At 56.7% G+C, this 19,024-nt stretch overlaps 4 protein-coding genes across 5 annotated transcripts; 1 reads left to right on the top strand and 3 right to left on the bottom strand.

Annotated features, from left to right (window-relative positions):
- The first annotated feature begins 3,117 nt into the window (after positions 1 to 3,117).
- JDV02_004278 (uncharacterized protein) lies at positions 3,118 to 5,247 on the top strand. Its single transcript, XM_047985480.1, has one exon. It carries the CDS (start codon positions 3,160 to 3,162, stop codon positions 4,897 to 4,899), a length of 1,740 nt encoding a protein of 579 aa, XP_047841457.1. The 5' UTR covers positions 3,118 to 3,159; the 3' UTR covers positions 4,900 to 5,247.
- On the bottom strand, positions 4,917 to 7,610 carry JDV02_004277 (uncharacterized protein). Its single transcript, XM_047985479.1, has 2 exons — positions 7,225 to 7,610; positions 4,917 to 7,016 (listed from the first exon to the last, which is right to left on the bottom strand). The coding sequence occupies exons 1-2, from the start codon at positions 7,422 to 7,424 to the stop codon at positions 5,117 to 5,119; spliced, it is 2,100 nt and encodes a 699-aa protein (XP_047841456.1). The 5' UTR covers positions 7,425 to 7,610; the 3' UTR covers positions 4,917 to 5,116.
- A 119-nt stretch (positions 7,611 to 7,729) lies between these two features.
- JDV02_004276 (uncharacterized protein) lies at positions 7,730 to 11,377 on the bottom strand. Of its 2 annotated transcripts, XM_047985478.1 has the most exons (3): positions 10,357 to 11,377; positions 9,079 to 10,275; positions 7,730 to 9,027 (listed from the first exon to the last, which is right to left on the bottom strand). In XM_047985478.1, exons 1-3 carry the CDS (start codon positions 10,455 to 10,457, stop codon positions 8,115 to 8,117), a joined length of 2,211 nt encoding a protein of 736 aa, XP_047841455.1. In that variant the 5' UTR covers positions 10,458 to 11,377; the 3' UTR covers positions 7,730 to 8,114. The 2 variants fall into 2 exon arrangements, with proteins under 2 accessions (XP_047841455.1, XP_047841454.1); XM_047985477.1 differs by having other exon boundaries at positions 9,079 to 10,379.
- Positions 11,378 to 13,294: 1,917 nt separating this feature from the next.
- On the bottom strand, positions 13,295 to 16,379 carry SID1 (Taxifolin 8-monooxygenase). Its single transcript, XM_047985476.1, has 3 exons — positions 14,537 to 16,379; positions 13,850 to 14,432; positions 13,295 to 13,773 (listed from the first exon to the last, which is right to left on the bottom strand). Exons 1-3 carry the CDS (start codon positions 15,577 to 15,579, stop codon positions 13,687 to 13,689), a joined length of 1,713 nt encoding a protein of 570 aa, XP_047841453.1. The 5' UTR covers positions 15,580 to 16,379; the 3' UTR covers positions 13,295 to 13,686.
- Positions 16,380 to 19,024: the final 2,645 nt, after the last annotated feature.

The following is a 19,024-nucleotide window of genomic DNA, read 5'->3' as shown; positions in this document are numbered from 1 at the left end:
GTAGCCTTAACGGCTTAAATCGTCTTACTTATCGCGCTATAATTATATATAAAGATATCTTTTTAACTATAATAATTACGGTAATAGTAATTTTTATTCCTTTATTAATAGCTTACGTTAAATACTATTATTATAGCCTTAGTTAATAGCCTCGTTATAACGTTATATAATATATTAATTTAAAGGTCTTATATCTTATATAAGGCTCGTAAAGTTATTAACGCTAATAGACTTAAAGCTACTTTTATAAAGGTTAATAATTTACTTAAAGGTCTAAAGTTAGCTTTCTTTAGCCTATTTTAAATAGATAAAGAGACCTTCTATAAGCTCTATAGCTAGCTAAAGGTAAATATAAACCTAAAGTAGTTACGATATTAGTCCTTAAAGATAAAGGTTATATTCTTCTTTTATATATATAGCTATAGGTAAGTTTAACGGTCCGTAATAACCTTATTTAATATTAATAAAAGTATTATATTAATTATCTTTTAAGTAGTCTTAAATCCTATATAGAAGTTATATATTACCTTTATTTATTAGCCTTTAAATAGCTTTATATTTTTAAGTATCGCTAAGTCTATAAAATATTATACCTTTATTAACTATATTAGCGTTATTAATAAGACCTTAATTATAGCTTAAATATTAAAGACTTATTAATGCTAGTTTTATAATTATAAAGGTAACTTAACGTAAAATATACTTATTACTATAATACTTAATAGGCTCTTTATATACGTTCTTATTAACGTAAAAAGTAATATAAATAATATAATACTTTTATAAATTACGATAAATATAAGCTTTAAAGTATTAACGAACTATTATTATCTTAGCGATTAAGGCTTCCTTATATCTAAAGGAATCCTTATACCTTTAGTTAGCGTTTATTATTATCTCGATAATTAAAGATATATATTAAATAAGCTTATTAAAGCTAAAGAGCTTTTTAATCTTTATTATATAAAGCTTTAAGTTATTATAAAGTAGGTTTTTAATTAGCTAAAAAAGAAGTTTAAGATCGTAAAGTATAACTTAATAGAATACTATTTCTATAGCTAAATAAAGATTATATATATTATAATAGGCCTTTAGAACTTTATCTAGCTTAATAGTAATATCGATATATTATTTAAGGCTAAGTTAAAGGAAGATCTCGATTAATTATATAAGAAAGTAATTTAGCTAGCTAGCGAGATAATAAAGGAGTTTTATAATATTATCGTAAAGGATAACTAAGATATATATAAAGTATACCTTATAGATATAATAGAAAGTAAAGATATATTTAATAATAGCTTTAATAAAGAATAGAGAGGTTAAAAGGTTAAAAATATAGCTATAATATATTATATTATAAAGGAGTAAAAAGGCATACTTTATATATATTTAAATAGCTATTTAGCCTATAAGGCTAACTAGCTAGCCGCTTATATAAAAAAGTTATTATCTTTATCGTTAATAAGGCCTACCCTTTTAACGCCTATATTAATAGCTTTATTAACGCTTATATTAATAGCTTTATTAATGCCTTTAATAAATAGCCTTATTTAGCTATTAAGGTATACCTTCTTTAATACCTTATTATCGCTAGCGCTATTTTATATAATTACCTAATATTTCTTTATTATAGTAATAATAAACTTAATAAGTTAATATAGCTATAGTTACTTAAACTAACTTTTATAATCCCTTAAAGCCTTCTCGATATTATTAGCGCTAAGCTTATAATTTAATATTATAAATAAAGTTTATAATAATACTAAATTATAAAGAGATATAAAGACTAAATCTAATAAGCCTATAATATTATTATCGACTATTTACTTCTTCCTTAACTACTATAATAATAATATAGAGCTTATAGTTTACTTTATTACTTATTAATTAAATAATAAAGAAGTAACTAAAATACCTTATATAGCTAGCGTTATTATTAATGCCTTTAATATTAGCGTTAATATTAATAGCTATATACCTTTATCTTTAACTTTATCTTTATCTTTAGCTTTATTATTAGCTTTAGCTTCTTTAATAGTCTCTTAGGCCTCCTTTATTTATAAGAAGCTATTAAGATTAATTACCTTAATCCCTTTATTATTATCGACTTTAATAATATAGCTAATAATAAACGTATTTAATAGGAAAATAATATTATATAGACTTACTTAAGGCAAGCTAACTATATATAATTAATACCCCTTTTCTTTAAATCTTTAATTATATTTAGCCTATTATTTATTTATAGCCTTAAATATACTTATCTCTTTATTATATATATAGCCTATACTATAAAAGTCTCTTATCTATAAGAAATAGCGATATTTCTTCTAAAGGTTATTATAATAGTTATATAGTCTCTTAACGGTCTAATTTAAGTATAGCGATAAAAAACGGTCCTTAAGTAATAATATAATTGTCTCTATTATCGACTTTATATATATAGCTTTATTTAACTCGAGCCTACCCTTATTTTAAGCCTTATATAAGAACTTAAGGAATAATATTATTATCTCGGGCCGCTATATATATCTCTTCGAGGCCTTTTTTCCCTTAATCTCGCTAGCTACGCTATCGTCGTTTAAGATAGCTTCGGTAGCGCTTATCGAAGCTTACTTTAGTCTTACGGGCGGCGGCGGCGGCGGTATTAATTCTATCGGACTAGGCTCGTTAGAGATATCTTCCATAACGATAGATATCTCTTCTTCGGTAGCGGGCTTAGTAATAACGGCGGCGCGGGTCTTCTTATGCGGTATCGTAAGGGTTATAGGTATAGTATTTTAAAAAGTAGTAAATTTAATAACCCCGATAGGCGCGCCTACGACTAGAATACTACCGCAGCCGGTCTCAATAAGGAAGGTAGTAAGGGAAAGTATACATAACGCGCCAATAGGGGTTGAAAACGGTACTTTGACCCCCTAGCAGCTTTTTATGCAGTGGGCCGAAGTCACTCTCTAGACCCCAAGGTAATGCTAACAGAGGCAGCCGAGCAGGGCCTTAGGGTAGACCAGCCGCTCTCCACTGTAAAGTGCCTGCAAACCGACCCTAGCGGTCGCGCCTGGCCTGGAGTTTTTTCGGCGCCTGACAATGAATGGATCACCAAACCCGCCTGTATCTCGGACCTCTCACCACCCACCTCGTCGGCCACCACCCGGCAACATGCTCAAGTCGACGTACAAACCCTCGCCGGGCGTCGCCGCCGCCGCAGCAGCAGCGGCGCCTCTCCCTCCCGGCTGGACCGAGCACAAGGCCCCGAGCGGACACACGTACTTCTACAATGCCGAGACCAAGGAATCCACATACAAGCGGCCTGGCCTCCCCCCCCAGCCGCAGCTGCAGCCGGCCCCGACGACGGCGCAAACGCCGTACCCAAACATCCCCAATCTCTCCGACCCGCGCGTTGCAAATGCTTTCCTCGCGCAGCGGAACCCGCAACCCCAGCATCAATCCCGGGGCGGGCATAGCGGGCGCGGGGGGCGCGGCGGGTTCGAGGGCCGCCCGCGACCCCAGCCCATCGACAAGCCGCGAAGAAAAGAGCCCATACCGGGCTTCGAGCCGTGGATCCTAGTCTACACAAAGTACTCGCGTCGCTTCGTATACAACCCTGTGAAGAACGCGAGCTACTGGCGCATACCTGAGAAGCTGATGCCCAGCATTCTGGAGCTTGACAAAGCCCGAATACGAAAGAAGGCTTGTGGCGGTGATGAGGGAGAAGAGGAGGATGCCGCTGTGGAGATGAGACCAAAGGACAATACGGCGCGCCAGGACTTTGAAGGCGACAGTTCCGAGTATGAAGAAGTCGAGGTCGAGGTCACTGACGATGAGGCGGCCGACGACGGCGATGACGGTGACGCGGAACACGCCTCGAAACGACAACGAACGGACGACGCACGAGAAGAAGCCAACGAGCCAGAAGGGCCCGTTGAGTTCACAGAGGCAGACATACAGGCCCAGCTGCAGATGATGGGCGAGGACTACGGCCTCGAGCCCGGGGATTACGACGACGGCAACATGGACGAGTGGCCCGAGGGCACTGCAGGCGTGGAATTCTCCCAAGAGGACGCCCAGCTCCTGTTTCAGGACCTGCTCAACGACTTCAACATCAACCCCTACAGCCCCTGGGAGAAGCTCCTCGAAGAGGGCAAGGTCGTCGACGACCCGCGCTATACGGCCCTCGCGACGACGAAGGCCCGCCGCGAGTGCTGGGACCAGTGGTCGCGCGACAAGATCGCGGCGCTCAGGGAGCAGCGGGCGCTGCAGGAGAAGAAGGACCCGCGCATAGCCTACATGGCCTTTCTGCAGGAAAAGGCCACGCCCAAGCTCTACTGGCCCGAGTTCAAGCGCAAGTACAAGCGCGAGGAGCCCATGCGCGACCTCAAACTCTCGGACAAGGACCGCGAGAAGGCGTATCGCGAGCACATTACGAGGCTCAAGATGCCCCAGGCCAAGCTCAAGGCTGACCTGACGGCGCTGCTCAAGGCCCAGCCTGGGAGCCGATTGCACGGCAAGTCACTCGCCACTGGCGGCGGCGGGTTGCCCACGCAGGTGCTCGGCGACGTGCGGTACATTTCGCTCGCGCCGGAGGTGCGTGACCCCCTTGTGGAGGCGTATGTGCAGACGCTTCCGCCGCCGCCATCGGAGGCCGAGGGTGGCGACGCCGACGGCGAGAACCGAGAGGAGAAGGAGAGGGACGAGCGGGCGCGCAGGGAGCGGCGGGAGCGTGCGCTGCGGGAGAGGGACCGCGCGGTGGAGGAGCAGCAGCGCAGACGGGACAGGGAGGTGGCGGTGAGCAAGGCGCGGCTGCGTGAAGGGGAGAGAGAGATTGGCCTGGCGATGCGCGTGGACAAGCGCGGGCTGCAGAGCCAGCTCCAAGACGATGCTGGCAGCAAGACACAGTGACACGCCCAAGCATCCGACGTTGGCTGTGCGAATACCAATTATTGCGCACTACGATATGCATGATGAACGAGGAGAGAAGCCCAATCATATCATCAACAACCTCGGACCTACCGCAGCTTTTGACCCTCCGGTGGCAATATTTTCCCTTGTTCTTCTTCTTCCAGGTCCTCAAACAAAGTGTTTTCACCAAGGCGTGACATGTCAACACAACGAATTCTCACAGATCCCCCAAAAACCGATCCGCCCGCCGCCTCGCCCGCGCCGCCCACTCCTCGATGCCCGCGCGCGTCGTGACGCCGTCCTCGGTCACGTAGTCGGTCGCCAGCGCGGCGGGCACCCACTCAAAGTAGACGTTTGTGACCTCGACGATGCCGGGGTCGGTGGGCCCCCTTCCTCCAATGCCCTCCTGGCTTGCTGCTGCTGCTGTTGTTGTCGTCTCCCTGCTGCAGTCCTCCTCGCCGCCATAGCGAGTCCCGCCGTCCCCCCACGCGGCGGTCACCTCGCGAGGGTCGTTGTTCTCCTCGGCGTGCGCGCGCGTGTCTAGCCCAAAGGGCAGAACCTTCTCCTTCTCGGCGAGGACGACGACCCTGACGGGGAGCTGCTGCTGCTGCTGCTGCTGCTGCTGGCACTGGCTCGCCTGTGAGACGACGGAAGGGGAGGGGGAGGAAGAGGGGTGCGAAGAGAGGGGGGAAAAGGACGAGGACGCAGAGTTGACGTGCCGCGCGGACAGCACGAGCGGCAGAGACCCCGTCTTGTTGCTCACGTCTCCGCGCGGCGAGATGACGTCCGCGCCCAGGAGGACCACGTGCGCGCCCCGGGCCGCGATGGCGGCACTGCTGTCTGTGTGCAGCGTCACCTTCGTTACGCCTCCTCCTCCTCCTCGACGACGACGACGACTATGACCATGATCGCCACCACCACCACCACCACCACCACCACCACCACTACCGCCACCGCTGCCATCCTGTTCCTCTGCTGCTTGTCGAAGCGCAGCCGCCGCCGCTGCCAGCGCGCGCGCCGTCTTGACGCCCTCAAACAGCGGCCGCGACTCGAGCACGTGCACGTCCAGCGCGGGCGTGCCCGGCTGCGCGATGGCATGCGTGAGGGCCGCCGTGATGGTCGAGCTGCATGACAGCGTCACGATCTTGACCTCCTTGCCACCATCGCCGCTGCCGTCGTCACCGTCATCAGCTGCGTAGTCAGGAAACTCGTCGCGCAGGAACCGCGCAAACGTCTCGCCGATGGCGTTCCCCGTCTCGGTCCTGCGCGCGGCATGGGCCCGCATCGCGGGCAGCACGTCGTCCTCGATGAACGCACGTGAGGGCATCGACGGTGAGGGCGACGGCGGTAAAGCAGATAGCTTCTCCTCGATGATGCCGAGGCAGGCCAGCACCACACTGAGTATAGGCGCGCCAATGGCCTCGCGCCCGTTCTTCCACAGATGCCAGCCCGCGATGCGCACGTTGCGCCACCACGTGTCGATGCCGCTGCCACCGCCGCCGTCGTCCGTGTTGTTTAGCGGCAGCCGCGGCAGCACGTCTGTAAACACATCAAGCGCCTTGCCGGCGAGCTGGCGCGCGCCGCTCTCATGGTCCGCCTGCAACATGAGCAGGCCCCGGTCGAGCACGCTGGCGGCGTCCCGGCCGAGGTCAATCTCGAACCACACGCGGCGCAGGCTCTCCTTGAGACGCGGCACGCCGCCAAAGGACGGATCGTCCGAGACGTCTGCGGGGTCGAACCACGCGTATCCCTCGTGCTCCCAGTCGAGGCGCAGGCCGGCCCTGCGATCCTCAGCCTTGTCCGCGTCTCCGTCCTTGTTTTCATCACCATCCCCACCACCACCACCGCCACGGCCGCCATCAGCATCACCACCTTTGTCCAAGTCATGGGACGAGGACGTTGCGAAAGAGTCCGGCGTAAAGATAAAGGCAAAGGGGTGGATGGTCCACTCGCGCCCGACCGACGGGTCGGGAAAGACGTACGGCTTGCCCTGCCGGAAGAGCCGCAGCTGACGCCCCCTCGTGAGAGCCGTCTCCTCGCGGATCTCGCGCCAGGCCGTCGCAAGCGGCGAGGCGTCGCGGGCCTCGACGCTGCCTGAGATGGGTGCGTACTTGTGTCTAATTGCCCGCATATGTCGCCGATTAGCATATGATACCTTCTCCCCCCACCACGCTACGCACCCGCACGCTCCTTGACGAGGATCTAATTAGTTCTTTACATAGTTGAGACGGATGATGTGTCGATGAGGCGAACGAAAAAAGAAGAAAGAAAAAAACTCCCGCCCACAAGAAAGGCACGAAGAGAAGGAAAGGGACTCCTACGCACTGGTACGTCCTCACCGCGCCGCTGCGCCGAAACAGCGCCACCCGCGGCCGCTGTCGCCGCGCATCATCGAGGTCGTCGTCGTCGTCGTCGTTGTTCTTGTTGCCTCCCCTCCCGGGGAACTTGAACAGGAAGCTCACCGCCACGGCGCGCTTCTCGAGCCCCCCGCCCGACTCCGTCTCCGTCGCCCCCGACGCCGCCATTGCGCGCGGCGTGTGCTGCTGCTGCTGCTGTTGCTGACTGCTGGCTGCTAACGTAGTGTCAACGTTTACGTTGTGCCCGTTGCCCGTTGCCTGTGTCTGGTGGTGGTGGCACGCGATGCGGGCGGACGGGTGGGCGAGATGAGGAGGTGAGGTGAATCAGTTGAGTGAAAGTTGTGAGTGTCCTTCGTATATGTAAGTGGGTGGTGGAGTGAGTGGTGGGAGGAGGAGGCCCGGCATGAATGAGGTCACTCATGCATGGAACGACCCGACGTCACTCACTTACCCCAAACTTTTCCGAGTCCCATTTGATTCCAGCCACAGCTTCCAGAAAGCTTCCAGAAACACACTTCAAAGCTGCTGCGTACATTGTACACATTTCGTTTCAGATACCCAAATCCCGAGCAATTCATCTAAAACCCCATGTTCTCATGAAATTCATTCATTATGTACTCAGGCTCTAAACACCCGCCCGTGCGTGCGTGCCGCCGCGCGCCCGGTCCTGTATACCATCATCTCCGCTGCCTGCGCCTCTTCTAGCTTTTCCCATTCCCATTCCCACCTCGCGCCCGGTCCCAAACACTTGCTGTCCAGCCCCGGCCACGACTCTACTCGTAGTAGTATCCTCCACAGAAGAAGGTATTATTGTATTAAAGAAGAGAAATATAAGAAACCATCGACGAGATAGGTCCTTCACTCGTTTATGTACCCGTTGTACAGCGGCCAGTCGTCGCCCATCCACGTCATCAGCTCGTCGTATAGCACCTGGTCCTCGCCGACCGGCATCGGTGGCGGCACCGGTAGCTCCTGCGACGTCATGGGTAGTAGCGGAGCCATGCCACCGCCGCCGCCACCGGCGCGCATGCTCGGATCATCCGTACCGCCGCCGCCAAGCATCGGGTCCGTCGGCGTCACCGCCGGCGCTGGTGCTGTCAGTCGACCCACGAGCACACTCAGGTCGCGCAGCGTTTCCGCGCAGCGCCTGCCGTCGCTGTTGCCCGTCCGGCTCGCCTCCAGCATCTTGTCAATGGCAAACTCGACCCCGCCGTGCACGAGACGCAGCTCCTCGTCCTCCTGCTCGCCTGGCGCCACCACGAGCCGCCGCAGGATGAGACACACCCCGGCGTTGAAGATGAAGTGTAGCCCCGCATGCAAGAGCTTGCGATGGCCATTCAGCGTGATGGCGTGCCGCGCCAACCGCATGTTGCGCGCTGCCGCGGCAATGCAGCAGCGCAGATGACCCAGGTTCTGCTCCGGGTTGGTCGCCGCCACCGACGGGGGCGGCTGCGCCATGAGCCGCTCTGCCACGGCGCGCTTGACGGCCGAGAAGAAGAGCGGGCGGATCGCCACGATGAGAAGCTGGTTGTAGCGCATGTGCAGCAGGCACACGGCTGGGTCATTGCTGAGCCCGTTAGACCCGAGCTGGAGCGGTGGCGGCAGCGATGACTGCCATTGCTCGAGCATCCAGATGGCATTGTCCGGCTGCCGCGCGCCCGCCTCGCTGCCGGTTCCGCCCCTGGCGCCGTGATACGTGTTGCCGACAACGTGGCCCGAGATGCGCGACAGTTCGACGTGCGCCCGGAGTCCGTAGGCAGGAGGCATGGATCTGTAGAGGGTCAACAGTACGTTCGGAGGCAAAAGAAGCGAGTAGACTTACGGTGCATCGGCCGGTAGGGGCAGCTGGATGGCATCGTCGGTAATGGTCGGCGGCCTTCCCATGAGACAGCTCAACCACCTGTCGAGCGCGTAGACGGACCAAAAGACCCTCTTCCCCCGCTCGTCGACCCATCCGCGGTGCGCGCCTAGCATGATGCTGATGTGCATCGCCGCCGCGACGTACATGTATGCCGCGTCCGGCCGATTCGTCTCGATGAGATAGAAGCCCATCATGGCCAGCGATGCCACGTCGCCGATGGTGCGACGCTTGATGTCGAGAGGGTTGCCCAGCAGCAGAGCGGCGCGCGCAAAGTACGGCTCGCTCAGCGACTGGCTGGAGTCGGAGCTCGGTGGCTGTGGCTGTGGCTGCGTCGTCGTGCTCTGACAGGCGACGGCCAGGGCGGCGTGGTAGAAGGCGAGGTGTCGGTACTCGTTAAGGTCGACCTCGGTGGCCAGCGGGGTCGGCGACGGCGCCCGCAGGGGCATTGCGTCGAGATCACCCCACCAGTAGATGCCGCCCGACGGCCAGCGGCCGCCGCCGTCCTGGATAAAGTGCCGCAGCTCCGAGAGTACAACGGCGACGGTGCTGTCCGGCGGGAGCCACAGCGGGTTGACCTCGTCGGGCGGGCCGTTGAGGAGCGGTCGCGAGTCGTAGGTGATGCAGCTGCCGAGGCTCGAGAGGAACGAGTCGCCCGATCCCACGGCGGCAGCGGGCTGGGTCATGGGCATGACGGCGCCCATGAGCTCCTTGAGGTGGTCGAGGAAGGTGGCGCCGCTCGTCTCTCCCACATAGCGGCCCATGCCGTCGGCGTCCTGGAGGAGCCTGCCGGGGCTGAGGACCTGGTGGCCGTCATCGTCCGTGGGCTCCGTCTTGATGGAGCTCGCGCCCGAGAGGTGCTGGCTGCCGCTGGTGGTGCCGTGGAGGGCGCTGCTGCTTGTGTAGGGACTGGCCGATGAGGAAGAGTCCGGGCTCGCGGCGTGGTGAAGCAGCTCTTGGCGGCGAGTCGGGTCGGGCAGGGCATCCTGGAGGGCCTTTTCGTAGACCTCGACTTTCTTCTTGAGCTCCTCAAGCTCGCTCTTGGGGACGGACACCTTCTCGATGAGGACGGGGTAGACGCAGTCGCGCGCGGTGGAGGCGCATTGGTTGCAGGGGCGGTCACCCGAGCACTTGATTCGGCGCACATTGCATGAGTTGCATCTGAGACAATCAAAGACTCGTGTGTAAGCGGGCGCCGGGCTTGTCTTCGTCTCTTGGCCGGGGTCAAGGTAAACTACTTACGCGGTGGCCACGCGCTTCCGCTGCTCGGGAGCTACCTTGTGCCGCCGGGGATTGACGGGCAGTCGCTGCGAGGGCCGTCGGTCGCCATGGTCAAGCTGCATCTTTTGCCTAGTCAGGGTCCTGCGGGATGTAGCAGACGACGATGAGGAGGCGGCTTGGTGATGGTGGTGGCAGTGATTGCGGAGACGGGACGACGGGGCTTGAATGTCATGCGAGGGCGAGACGCTTTCTAAGCTCCAATGTCCGGGTAAACAGGGGGGATGTCGGCAGACCGATTGATAAAGATCATAGTGGTGATGGTGGTGGTGGCAGTGGGAGGGCACGGACGAGAGCAACGGGACGAAGACGTACCTATATCGTGTTGCACGGTCGCGGGGTGACGGGCTGTCACCGCCGTCATCATCAACGCGGCGCGCTGGGGTTTGGTCGAGATCTGGATTGGATCTGGATGGTGATTGATGTGCGATGAGTCGACGACGACGACGACTACGACAACGCAACGCAGCCTGCACGTACTCGGGTGACGACTGGCTGGCTGATGACTGACCGAAGCCTCTCAATCGATTGCCGGGATGAGCAGCAGAGACGGTGGAGGGCTTGCTATCGTAATGCGGTGTGGTGCCTGCGCACGCATGCACGCATGCACGCACGAACGATGCGGCGGCGTGGCGCCGGACAGGGAACCGGCGTCGACGGGAGGGCGCCTCGGCAGGGGCGATGATGGAGTCGGTGCAGCCGTCGTACGCACGTACGTGTAGCTACGGAGATGGTACGCCCGCTGCTCGTGAGTGACGAAGCGTGCCTCGTAGGGCTGGATGCGCGATGGCGACGCTTTCTCGGAACCTGGCGAGACGCACGCAACCGAAGGAGCCAAGAAGCGGGAAAGGGGAGGGGTGGTTGACGTCGCCCCGTCCGTTTGTGGGGTGTGGGTGAGAGAGGAGGTCGGGGGAGGGGGAGGGGGGGATGAAGGAGAGGGAGAAAACGGACGAGATGATCGATCAAGCAACGAACGCGTGGAAGTGAAAGGATGGATGGATGGATTTGATGAGGTGAATGTCAGCAACGAGGTTTAGTGGATGTTAGTGCTGGGGCCCCCACGCGCGGCGTGAGGTGACTTTTGGTGGAGGAGGGGCTATCAAACGATGGACGTAGATCTGGACTGGGAGCTCGGGCAGGCATGGCCCGCCGACAACGGGGGCGCCGCCCCGGGCACTGGAGGGACTGGACGGGACCTGACGCCTTTAGTGGGGCCCGCGGGGGTGCTGCAGACGGGACGGAGGCCGATTCCAGGGGCGCACAGGGCAGCAGTGGAGGCGACGGACTCCCGAAAGCGCCCCCTCGAGAGTTAAACGCCATCCGGTGGCATCTGGACGGCCTTTTTGGGAGGAGGATGATGGTAGGGTCAAGACCATTGGGTCTCTCGAGAGCAGCCCGATTGTTACTGTGTGTTTTACCCACGCTACATACATCCTCACCAGGGACGACACGCGGAGAGAGAGAGAGAGAGAGAGAGAGAGAGAGAGAGAGAGAGAGAGAGATAACCGGACCTCGGCCGTCCGGACACTGAGATGAGCTGGAAGGAAGGGCGAAAATGGGCGGACGCCCTCGCATTCCCCGACGCCGGAGCGCCATTCTCCATCGCCCATTGCCCATCACGGCAGCCATCCAGTAAGGGGAACGACTCGACAAGGGAAAGTGCTCGAGAAAAGAGAAAAAAAGTTCCCAACCATTGAAGGGACCTGCCCCCCCCCTCCGCCGTCGGCCCCAAATTCCATCACGCACCGGCCAAGCAGGGCAGCAGCAGCAACAGCACAAGCAGCAGCCCCGCCCCATCCTCACAGTCGCTGCCCACTTTCGGGGAAGCTTCTTCGGGCCTAGCGGGCCCTTTGTCCACGCCGCCTCGGCGCAATCGTCCACGCAACGCACGCGATGGAGGAGGCGGGGGCAACAACAAGCCCTCTCTGTCTGTGCCTGCGATGCTGCCACTGCGCTACGCTTTCGCTGTGATGGCGGCGATGGGGGGGGGGGACTTGGAAAGTGCAAGAGTGTTCGTGCGTACCTGCCTTGCGTGTGTGTGCGCGCGCGCCGTGACTCACTCACCACCCCTCGTACGAAGTACATACGCGGTCTGCCGCGTTAGGGCAGGCGTCACGATGTCCGTCTGCGTTGCGATAGCCACGTCATGCTCTTCAATACACGTTGACTACATTTCATTTCCCCTGCGCGTCGTGGGGAGGAGCGAACGACTGCGATGTAGCACAGTACTACCTAGTCGATGTTGGTGTCGATATCGACGTTCACATCGTGGACGGCGGCATCGTATCGTATCGTATCGTATCTCGTCAGTCACATCCCAGCAGATGAGCAATCACCAATATTCTGCATGACTGTTGCGGTTTTGACGGAGCATTCGGTTTACTCATAGATAGTCTCCGCGTCGCCAAACAAACCCTGTTCGCAGTCTGCAGGGCCACAGGTTGAGCAACAGGACGCATCGACTTCGTGCAACGACAGCATTCGCAGAGCGATCTCGACAGGAGTCACAGGACCGTCAGCCGATCTGCTGCTCGTGCTCCGTGAGGTACTGCCGACACCTCACAGGACCGCGCACAATCCGCAACCCGGCCGCACCCCGCCTGCCGCACTACCACCTCGGCCATTGCATCGGCGACCAGCCAGTCTCCCGGGCTCGGTTCGCCGCCTCAGCTCCGAAACGCCGCCGCCGCCGCCGAGTACAGTACCGAATCTCCCTGTGCTCGTTCGGTCGTGTGCTGCGGCGTCGGTGCGGCGCCGTAGGCCCCCCTTCCTCACCCTATGGCTTGCCCGGCTGGTTGGCCGCCGTGAGTGAGACGTTCACAAACTTTATCAGCTCAAACAATCGTCATCATCACCTCACGCAACACATTGTGATACACACACTCATCGGGTCTCGACACGATGCATGCGTCCTAGGAAATGTATTGCTTATGCTTGCATCATCGCTACTCTCTCCTGCGAGTGACAGGTTCACCACCAGGGAGTGTGCCTCCATGTCCAGGCGCAGGAGGAAACCAAAGAGAGAAACCCGATTCTTCTCCCTCCAATGCAAGAAAAGACGTAGGTTGTACGTAGGTAGGCAGGTAGGTAGGCAAAAGGTCCCAACGTCAACCGTCAAACGTCCGCCTCGTTCTATACCAAGGCAAATTAAATGCACACGCAAATCATCAGTCGCCGCCGCACTCTAATGCTTTTTTCCTCCCTTTCCTCTCTTCACCGTCTCTCCCACCGCGCTCGTGTGTTACGCTCGTTTGTTGTGTCTCCCCATCATCGTTCATCATCATCGTCATCACATCACCTCTTGCCAGCCGCGCGGCCAAAGATGGAATCGACAATCTCGCCCGACCGAGTCGCCAGCACAGACAGCAAGGTATCGCTCAACTACAAGACAACGCCCAGTCAGTCAGCCTGCGCAAGACAGCAGCGGATAGTAATGGCGCGGAATTTCGTAACTTACCCCGTGGGTGCCCTCGCAGCAGCCCTGCAGCCACACGCCGGCGTCGTCGGCCACGGCCCCCGGCGCAAACTTGACCCTGTAGTCCCGGCCGACGGCAAGCTTGCGCTCGCCCTCGTCCGTGTCCACGTTCCAGCCCGAGATGCCCTTGCCGAACTCGAGCCCACCCGCCTGCGCCTTGGGCAGCAGGTCCCACGCGCCCCTGAGCATCGGCACGTGCGCGCTGCGCTGGTATCCCGTCGCCGCGATGACCAGATCCGCCTCCAGCACCTCCTCGTCCGCGGCGTCGATGAAGCCGTCGAGGGCGCCGCTGTCCTGCACGTTCACCACCCGCAGCTCCATCGAGTCGCCCCTGGAGTCGATGCTGGTGATCTGCCGCCCGCCGAGGATGCGGTGCGGCCACTTGGTGTCGTCGACGCCCAGCTCGCGCCGCTGGTCGTACATGCGCTCGTACAGCGCCTCGATGAGCTCCAGGCGTACTACGCCGTAGTTGGTCGCGCGCGCCTCCGTCAGGAGGTTGTGTCGGTACTTGGGCGACTTGGGGAACAGCGCGTCGACGTACTCGGGGTTGAAGACGGAGTTGACACTGGGCGGGAGGTGGTCAGACACATGCTTGCTACCACCAGAAGCGCGGCGTGAGAGAAAAGGAAAGAGAGGTGGAGGGGGGCAACAGGGCAGCAGGTTACTTACAAAGGCGAATCGTCGCTCGGTCTCAGAAACTCGGGTCGCATCACCAGCCACGTCTTGGAGTTGGGGTACAGGAGCTGCACGTTGTTGAAGATCTCGGCCGCGCTCTGGCCCGCGCCCACGACGGCCACGCGGTACGCGCCGTTGGCCTTGGGCAGGATCTCGCGGATGCGGTGCGCGTACTGCGACGAGTGGATGACGCGCGGGTGCCGCAGGGGGAAGTTCTTGGGCAGCGAGGGCTGGCCGCCCATGGCGACGAGCACGTTGCGCGCCCGGTACGTGTGCGTCTGGTCCGAGGCGACGTCCCGCGACTGAACCGTAAAGGAACGGACGCCGCTTTTCTCGGCCTTGTTGTTGTCAGGCGACACGGAGACGACCTCCTGGCCGAACTGCACGAGGCGCTCAAAGTGCGAGGCGCACCAACGGAGGTAGTCTTCGTACTCGACTCGCGCCGGCAGGAACGTGCTCAGGTTGGTGAAGTCGACGAGGCGGTCCTGGCGGTGTAGGTAGTTGAGGAAGGTGAACTCGGAGCGCGGGTCGCGCAACGTGGCCAGGTCCTTGATGAAGGAGATTTGCATCTTGGCGCCGGGGAGCAGCATGCCGGCGTGCCACGCGAAGCGGGCCTGCTTCTCGACGAAGAGGACGCGGGGGTTGCGCCCGTCGGGGAGAAGCTGCTGGCCTGCAGCGAGGGCGTCGTGGATGGCCACGGCCACGGCCAGGGAGGCCGGGCCGAAGCCGACGCAGATGAGGTCGAACTCGCCATCGAGTGCCGCGGGCTGCAGGTACGGCGAGCTCTCGGCGCGGGACGAGAAGCTGCGCCTCGGGCTGGTGGTGGTGGAGGAAGTAGAGGAAGAGGAGTGACCGCCGCCGTTGGACGCGACGCCGTTGCCGTTGCTATGCGTTGCCCCGGCGGCATCGACCAGCGCCGGCGGGTCCTCGATGCCGACGCGATTGCCGCCGTTGGAGGCCAAAACGACGCCGTTGCCGTTGAGGGCAATCTCGGCGGCGTCGCTGCTGTTCAGCACGACTTCACTGTGGGGAGACATTGCTGCCGCGTGCTTTGCTGGTTGCTAGGTAGGTAGGTAGGTAGATAGGTAGAATATGCTCGGGCACGAAAACCAAAGAAAGTATACCGAGCAGATGCGTTGTGGTTTTTCGCGCCGGTGGTGGGCTGTCGAAAAATGTCGTGACGTCGTCGAAGCTCGGGTGGTGTAAGTCGGCCGGTGATGTCAGAGCTAGCTGTCTCTCTCTCTCCCTGCGCAGGTGGAAAAAGACGCCGCTCGTCTGTGAAACCGAATTGGCCCGAGATTGGCCCTTCTGGCTCTTCTATTTTCCTGTATTTAAACTCAAAAGCAGGAGCTTTGCAAATCCTGTGGTGCGCCACTCTTTGACATAAATATCTCCAGAGGCGGCCGTTTAAGTTTTGCGGGCCGGCTCTTGCGTTGTGGTGATGGTGGTGCGTTGCTGCTGGCGCACAAGGGGCCGCTTACAGAGCGACTCGGAGCTTGAGAGGGGAGGATCCCGTACGGCACGCTGGCTGGCTGGCTGGCTGACTAGAGTATCTCCCGGCCCTATTAGTTTGCAATCGTCCTTTGGATGGAGGGACAGTTCCGCAAGGTCAGGGGCGCTGGCACTGCCCGGGTCGTGGTCGTCGTTGTTGGTGGTGGTTGTGGTTGTGGCAGAGGGAGGGCGGGACGAGGGGCAGCACAACAGAACGGCGAGGCGCAAAACAAGCTTCACCGTTCCGCGAAACGGGAAACGAGAGGGGGAGAGTTGTGTGCGAAAGGGGGGGCCTCAGACCGGGAAGGGAGGGAGAAGCAGAGTACAAATATGTCTGCTGCATGGGCTGGCACACACGCTCACATGGGCTGGGCAGGGCAGTACACTTTTTTCTACTTCTGTTTTCCCGCTCTCTCTACTACCTCTTTCTCTCTCTCTGCCTCTTGTGTCGCTTTCCCTCTTCCGCACCCGCCAGACTGGAGCCGCCGCCGCCGCCAGCGAGGTAGCCAACTAACCAACCTTGACCTACCTTACCCCCTACCCCCGGCACCCGTCCGTGTTGCCCTCTTCCGCCCACTAATAAGGTCCACGGGATGCGGACAAGACGGGGGGAAGGGGGGGCCCGGGACGACGAATGGCAAGTATGTGTACAAAACATGGCCACTGTCGGTACCGCTTCTTTGCTGGTAGTGACGACGATGGCATCAGCCACCCCTCTCGGGCGGGCCAGCCCACGTCTGTTGGTGGAAAGGATCTGCCTCGATCCCCCAAGAGATTCGAGCAAGCGCGGTGGCCCTGCTCCTCCTCTTGCTTGGTGGACGGGAGTACAGGTACAAAGAAAACGCCATTGGGGGTGCAGTGTAGTGCAGTGCGCGCCGGGAAAGCCAAGGTACCATATGCGCACCGTCGAGGTTGAGGTGGGATGGGAGACCGAGGGAGGGGGAGGGGGGTGTGTGTCGATGGGGCTGGTGGTGGTGGTGGTGGCGGCGACGTGGAGCGGCGTGTGCTGCATGGACATGGGGCCGACGACTCTCCCTCCGTGCCTCATCCACCTGCTTCATCCACCTGCTTGTGGGGGACCTACTGATACAGCGAGTGATACTACCGCGACCAGGCCAGGCACACGCTTCTTCTTGCTCGGTATGTTGCACCACCATCACGCGGCCAGGCACTTGCATCGGCCTACATGATGGCGCGCGTCTCGCGTCTGGGCGTGGCAATGAAGCCCGAGCAACAGGCACATCCGCCCGCCGCGCGCAGCTGCGACCCGAATCCAGCCGTGAGGCGGCGACCGGGCCACGACAACGACAACGACGACGACAACGACGACGACGACGACAACGACCATTGTCGTCGAACGAAACGCCCGTGAGGGGAGGGGCCGACAAGATGCACAGACAGGGCAAACGTCGAAGGGGAACGAGGGGCGCCCCCGCCCGCCCAGGAGACGCCAATCTATCTCGTGCTCTTCGGCTACAATATCCCGTTTGCCGGCTACGAGAACGGCGACCCAGGCTTGGCTTTAGAGGTAGGTAGGCCCGCGGTGCGTCCCTCCGGCTAATGCATTCGACGTCGCATCGGGGGGAACCGGACCCATTCGAACCATGCGACCACTGTAATGAGATGAAAGTTAAGAAGAGAAGAGCATTTGCTCGCTCGCCCGCCTTTGCTGGGCCTCTGCCCCCGAGCGGTCCCGGCGTTAACGTGAATGAATGAGCTTCTTGCTCAACAAAGGGCTCTTGGCAGCATCAAGGACCCAAGTCTCAAGCCTTTTGCCAGGTTGTTTTGCATGGCGTTCGGTCAAGAATGCAGGATCGACGTCACTCTGGAGAGGGGGGCGTCTTTCCTGCAGGCAGGTGCGCAGTGAGTGAATGCATGTTTGCCTTTGCGTATTCTCGTTTCCATCTGCGCCCAGCACTTATGCAGGCGGTCGCTGATCTCTCGTTTGATGCGTCGTCGCCACCACCACGCCGGCGCCTACATCTATCCCACCTGTCCAGCAAGAGCGAGCACGCACATGGTAACTTAGTTTGTGGACGCACTCTTTTGCCTCTTGCGTCAATGGGCGCTGTCCCTTCGGCCGTGTGTCCCCTAGCTGGGTCATCTCGGACCCTTGGAGGCCGGCTGGCCCTCATGGCGCGCGAGGAGTCCCGCGGCGGCACATGTGCGTTGAAGAACCGAAGCGGCATGGTGGCCCTCCCTCCCGCCAAAAAGACTGGGTTTGAAAAGGGCGTGCGTAGTCGCACAAAGAACCATTGTAGGTACTGTACATCCAAGGGGGCGTACAAAGACAGGAGTCTTTGATCCTTGTCGGCTGAATGACTCGGTGGGGACCGATCCACTGCCTGGCAGGGAAATAGCGCGCGCCTTGGCACGACGCTCGGAGGAGGCACCATCTTGATCTGATAAGATGATGACACAAACCGGAAGGGTGTGTTCTGGACCTTCGCGGTCCAAAGCCCCGCCAGAGCTCGGGATCAATGGCACCATGGACCTCGAAACACGGTTACAGCTTGGCCTTGGCTGGCGGTTAGGGTCGCTGCCGGCGCTGGGGGTTGGCCGGGCCCCGTAGGCTCGTGGGCTGATGCTGATGACGGAGCTTCCTCACTCTCTTTGGCATTGCAAAACACTAGCCATGCACGAACGCGGCAAGGGTCCTTCAACAGACGAGTCACCCGGAGCTCCGTGACCAAGGCTCTCTATCCGACGGATCGAAACCCCCAAGGGGCAAAGTCTCTCGGAAGGTGCCCAGAACGTGCGGGTGATTGGGTCGTCGGCTCGTCGTGGCTTGCTGTGCTGGTGGAGAATGAGGGATTATCTGATGATCAGATAAAACCGGGATCTTAACCATCTGATAAGATTTTTTTTTTGGGCCCTAGTGTTGTGGCCTCGGCGCTGGGGCTAGGCGCCCGTTCTTACACATAGAAACGGGGACACCTGAATTGGCACTAGAAAGCTCGTGTTATTACTGTGAAAACTTTTTTTCTTCTC

The sequence above is a fragment of the Purpureocillium takamizusanense genome, chromosome 3 (genome assembly GCF_022605165.1).
Source record: "Purpureocillium takamizusanense chromosome 3, complete sequence".
NCBI classification, from domain to species: Eukaryota; Fungi; Ascomycota; class Sordariomycetes; order Hypocreales; family Ophiocordycipitaceae; genus Purpureocillium; species Purpureocillium takamizusanense.
The sequence above is the reverse complement of the archived record's forward strand: the minus strand, read 5'-3'. Positions and strand labels throughout refer to the sequence as shown.

Coding starts and splice junctions, on each gene's coding strand:
- JDV02_004276 (XM_047985478.1), bottom strand. CDS start 10,457: ATGCAGCTTGACCATGGCGACCGACGGCCCTCGCAGCGACTGCCCGTC. Junction 10,276..10,356: donor CGGAAGCGCGTGGCCACCGC/GTAAGTAGTTTA, acceptor TGATTGTCTCAG/ATGCAACTCATGCAATGTGC. Junction 9,028..9,078: donor CCCCTACCGGCCGATGCACC/GTAAGTCTACTC, acceptor GACCCTCTACAG/ATCCATGCCTCCTGCCTACG.
- JDV02_004278 (XM_047985480.1), top strand. CDS start 3,160: ATGCTCAAGTCGACGTACAAACCCTCGCCGGGCGTCGCCGCCGCCGCA.
- JDV02_004277 (XM_047985479.1), bottom strand. CDS start 7,424: ATGGCGGCGTCGGGGGCGACGGAGACGGAGTCGGGCGGGGGGCTCGAG. Junction 7,017..7,224: donor GGCGCGGTGAGGACGTACCA/GTGCGTAGGAGT, acceptor GCGGGCAATTAG/ACACAAGTACGCACCCATCT.
- SID1 (XM_047985476.1), bottom strand. CDS start 15,579: ATGTCTCCCCACAGTGAAGTCGTGCTGAACAGCAGCGACGCCGCCGAG. Junction 14,433..14,536: donor CCGAGCGACGATTCGCCTTT/GTAAGTAACCTG, acceptor CCTCCCGCCCAG/TGTCAACTCCGTCTTCAACC. Junction 13,774..13,849: donor GCTGCGAGGGCACCCACGGG/GTAAGTTACGAA, acceptor GTTGTCTTGTAG/TTGAGCGATACCTTGCTGTC.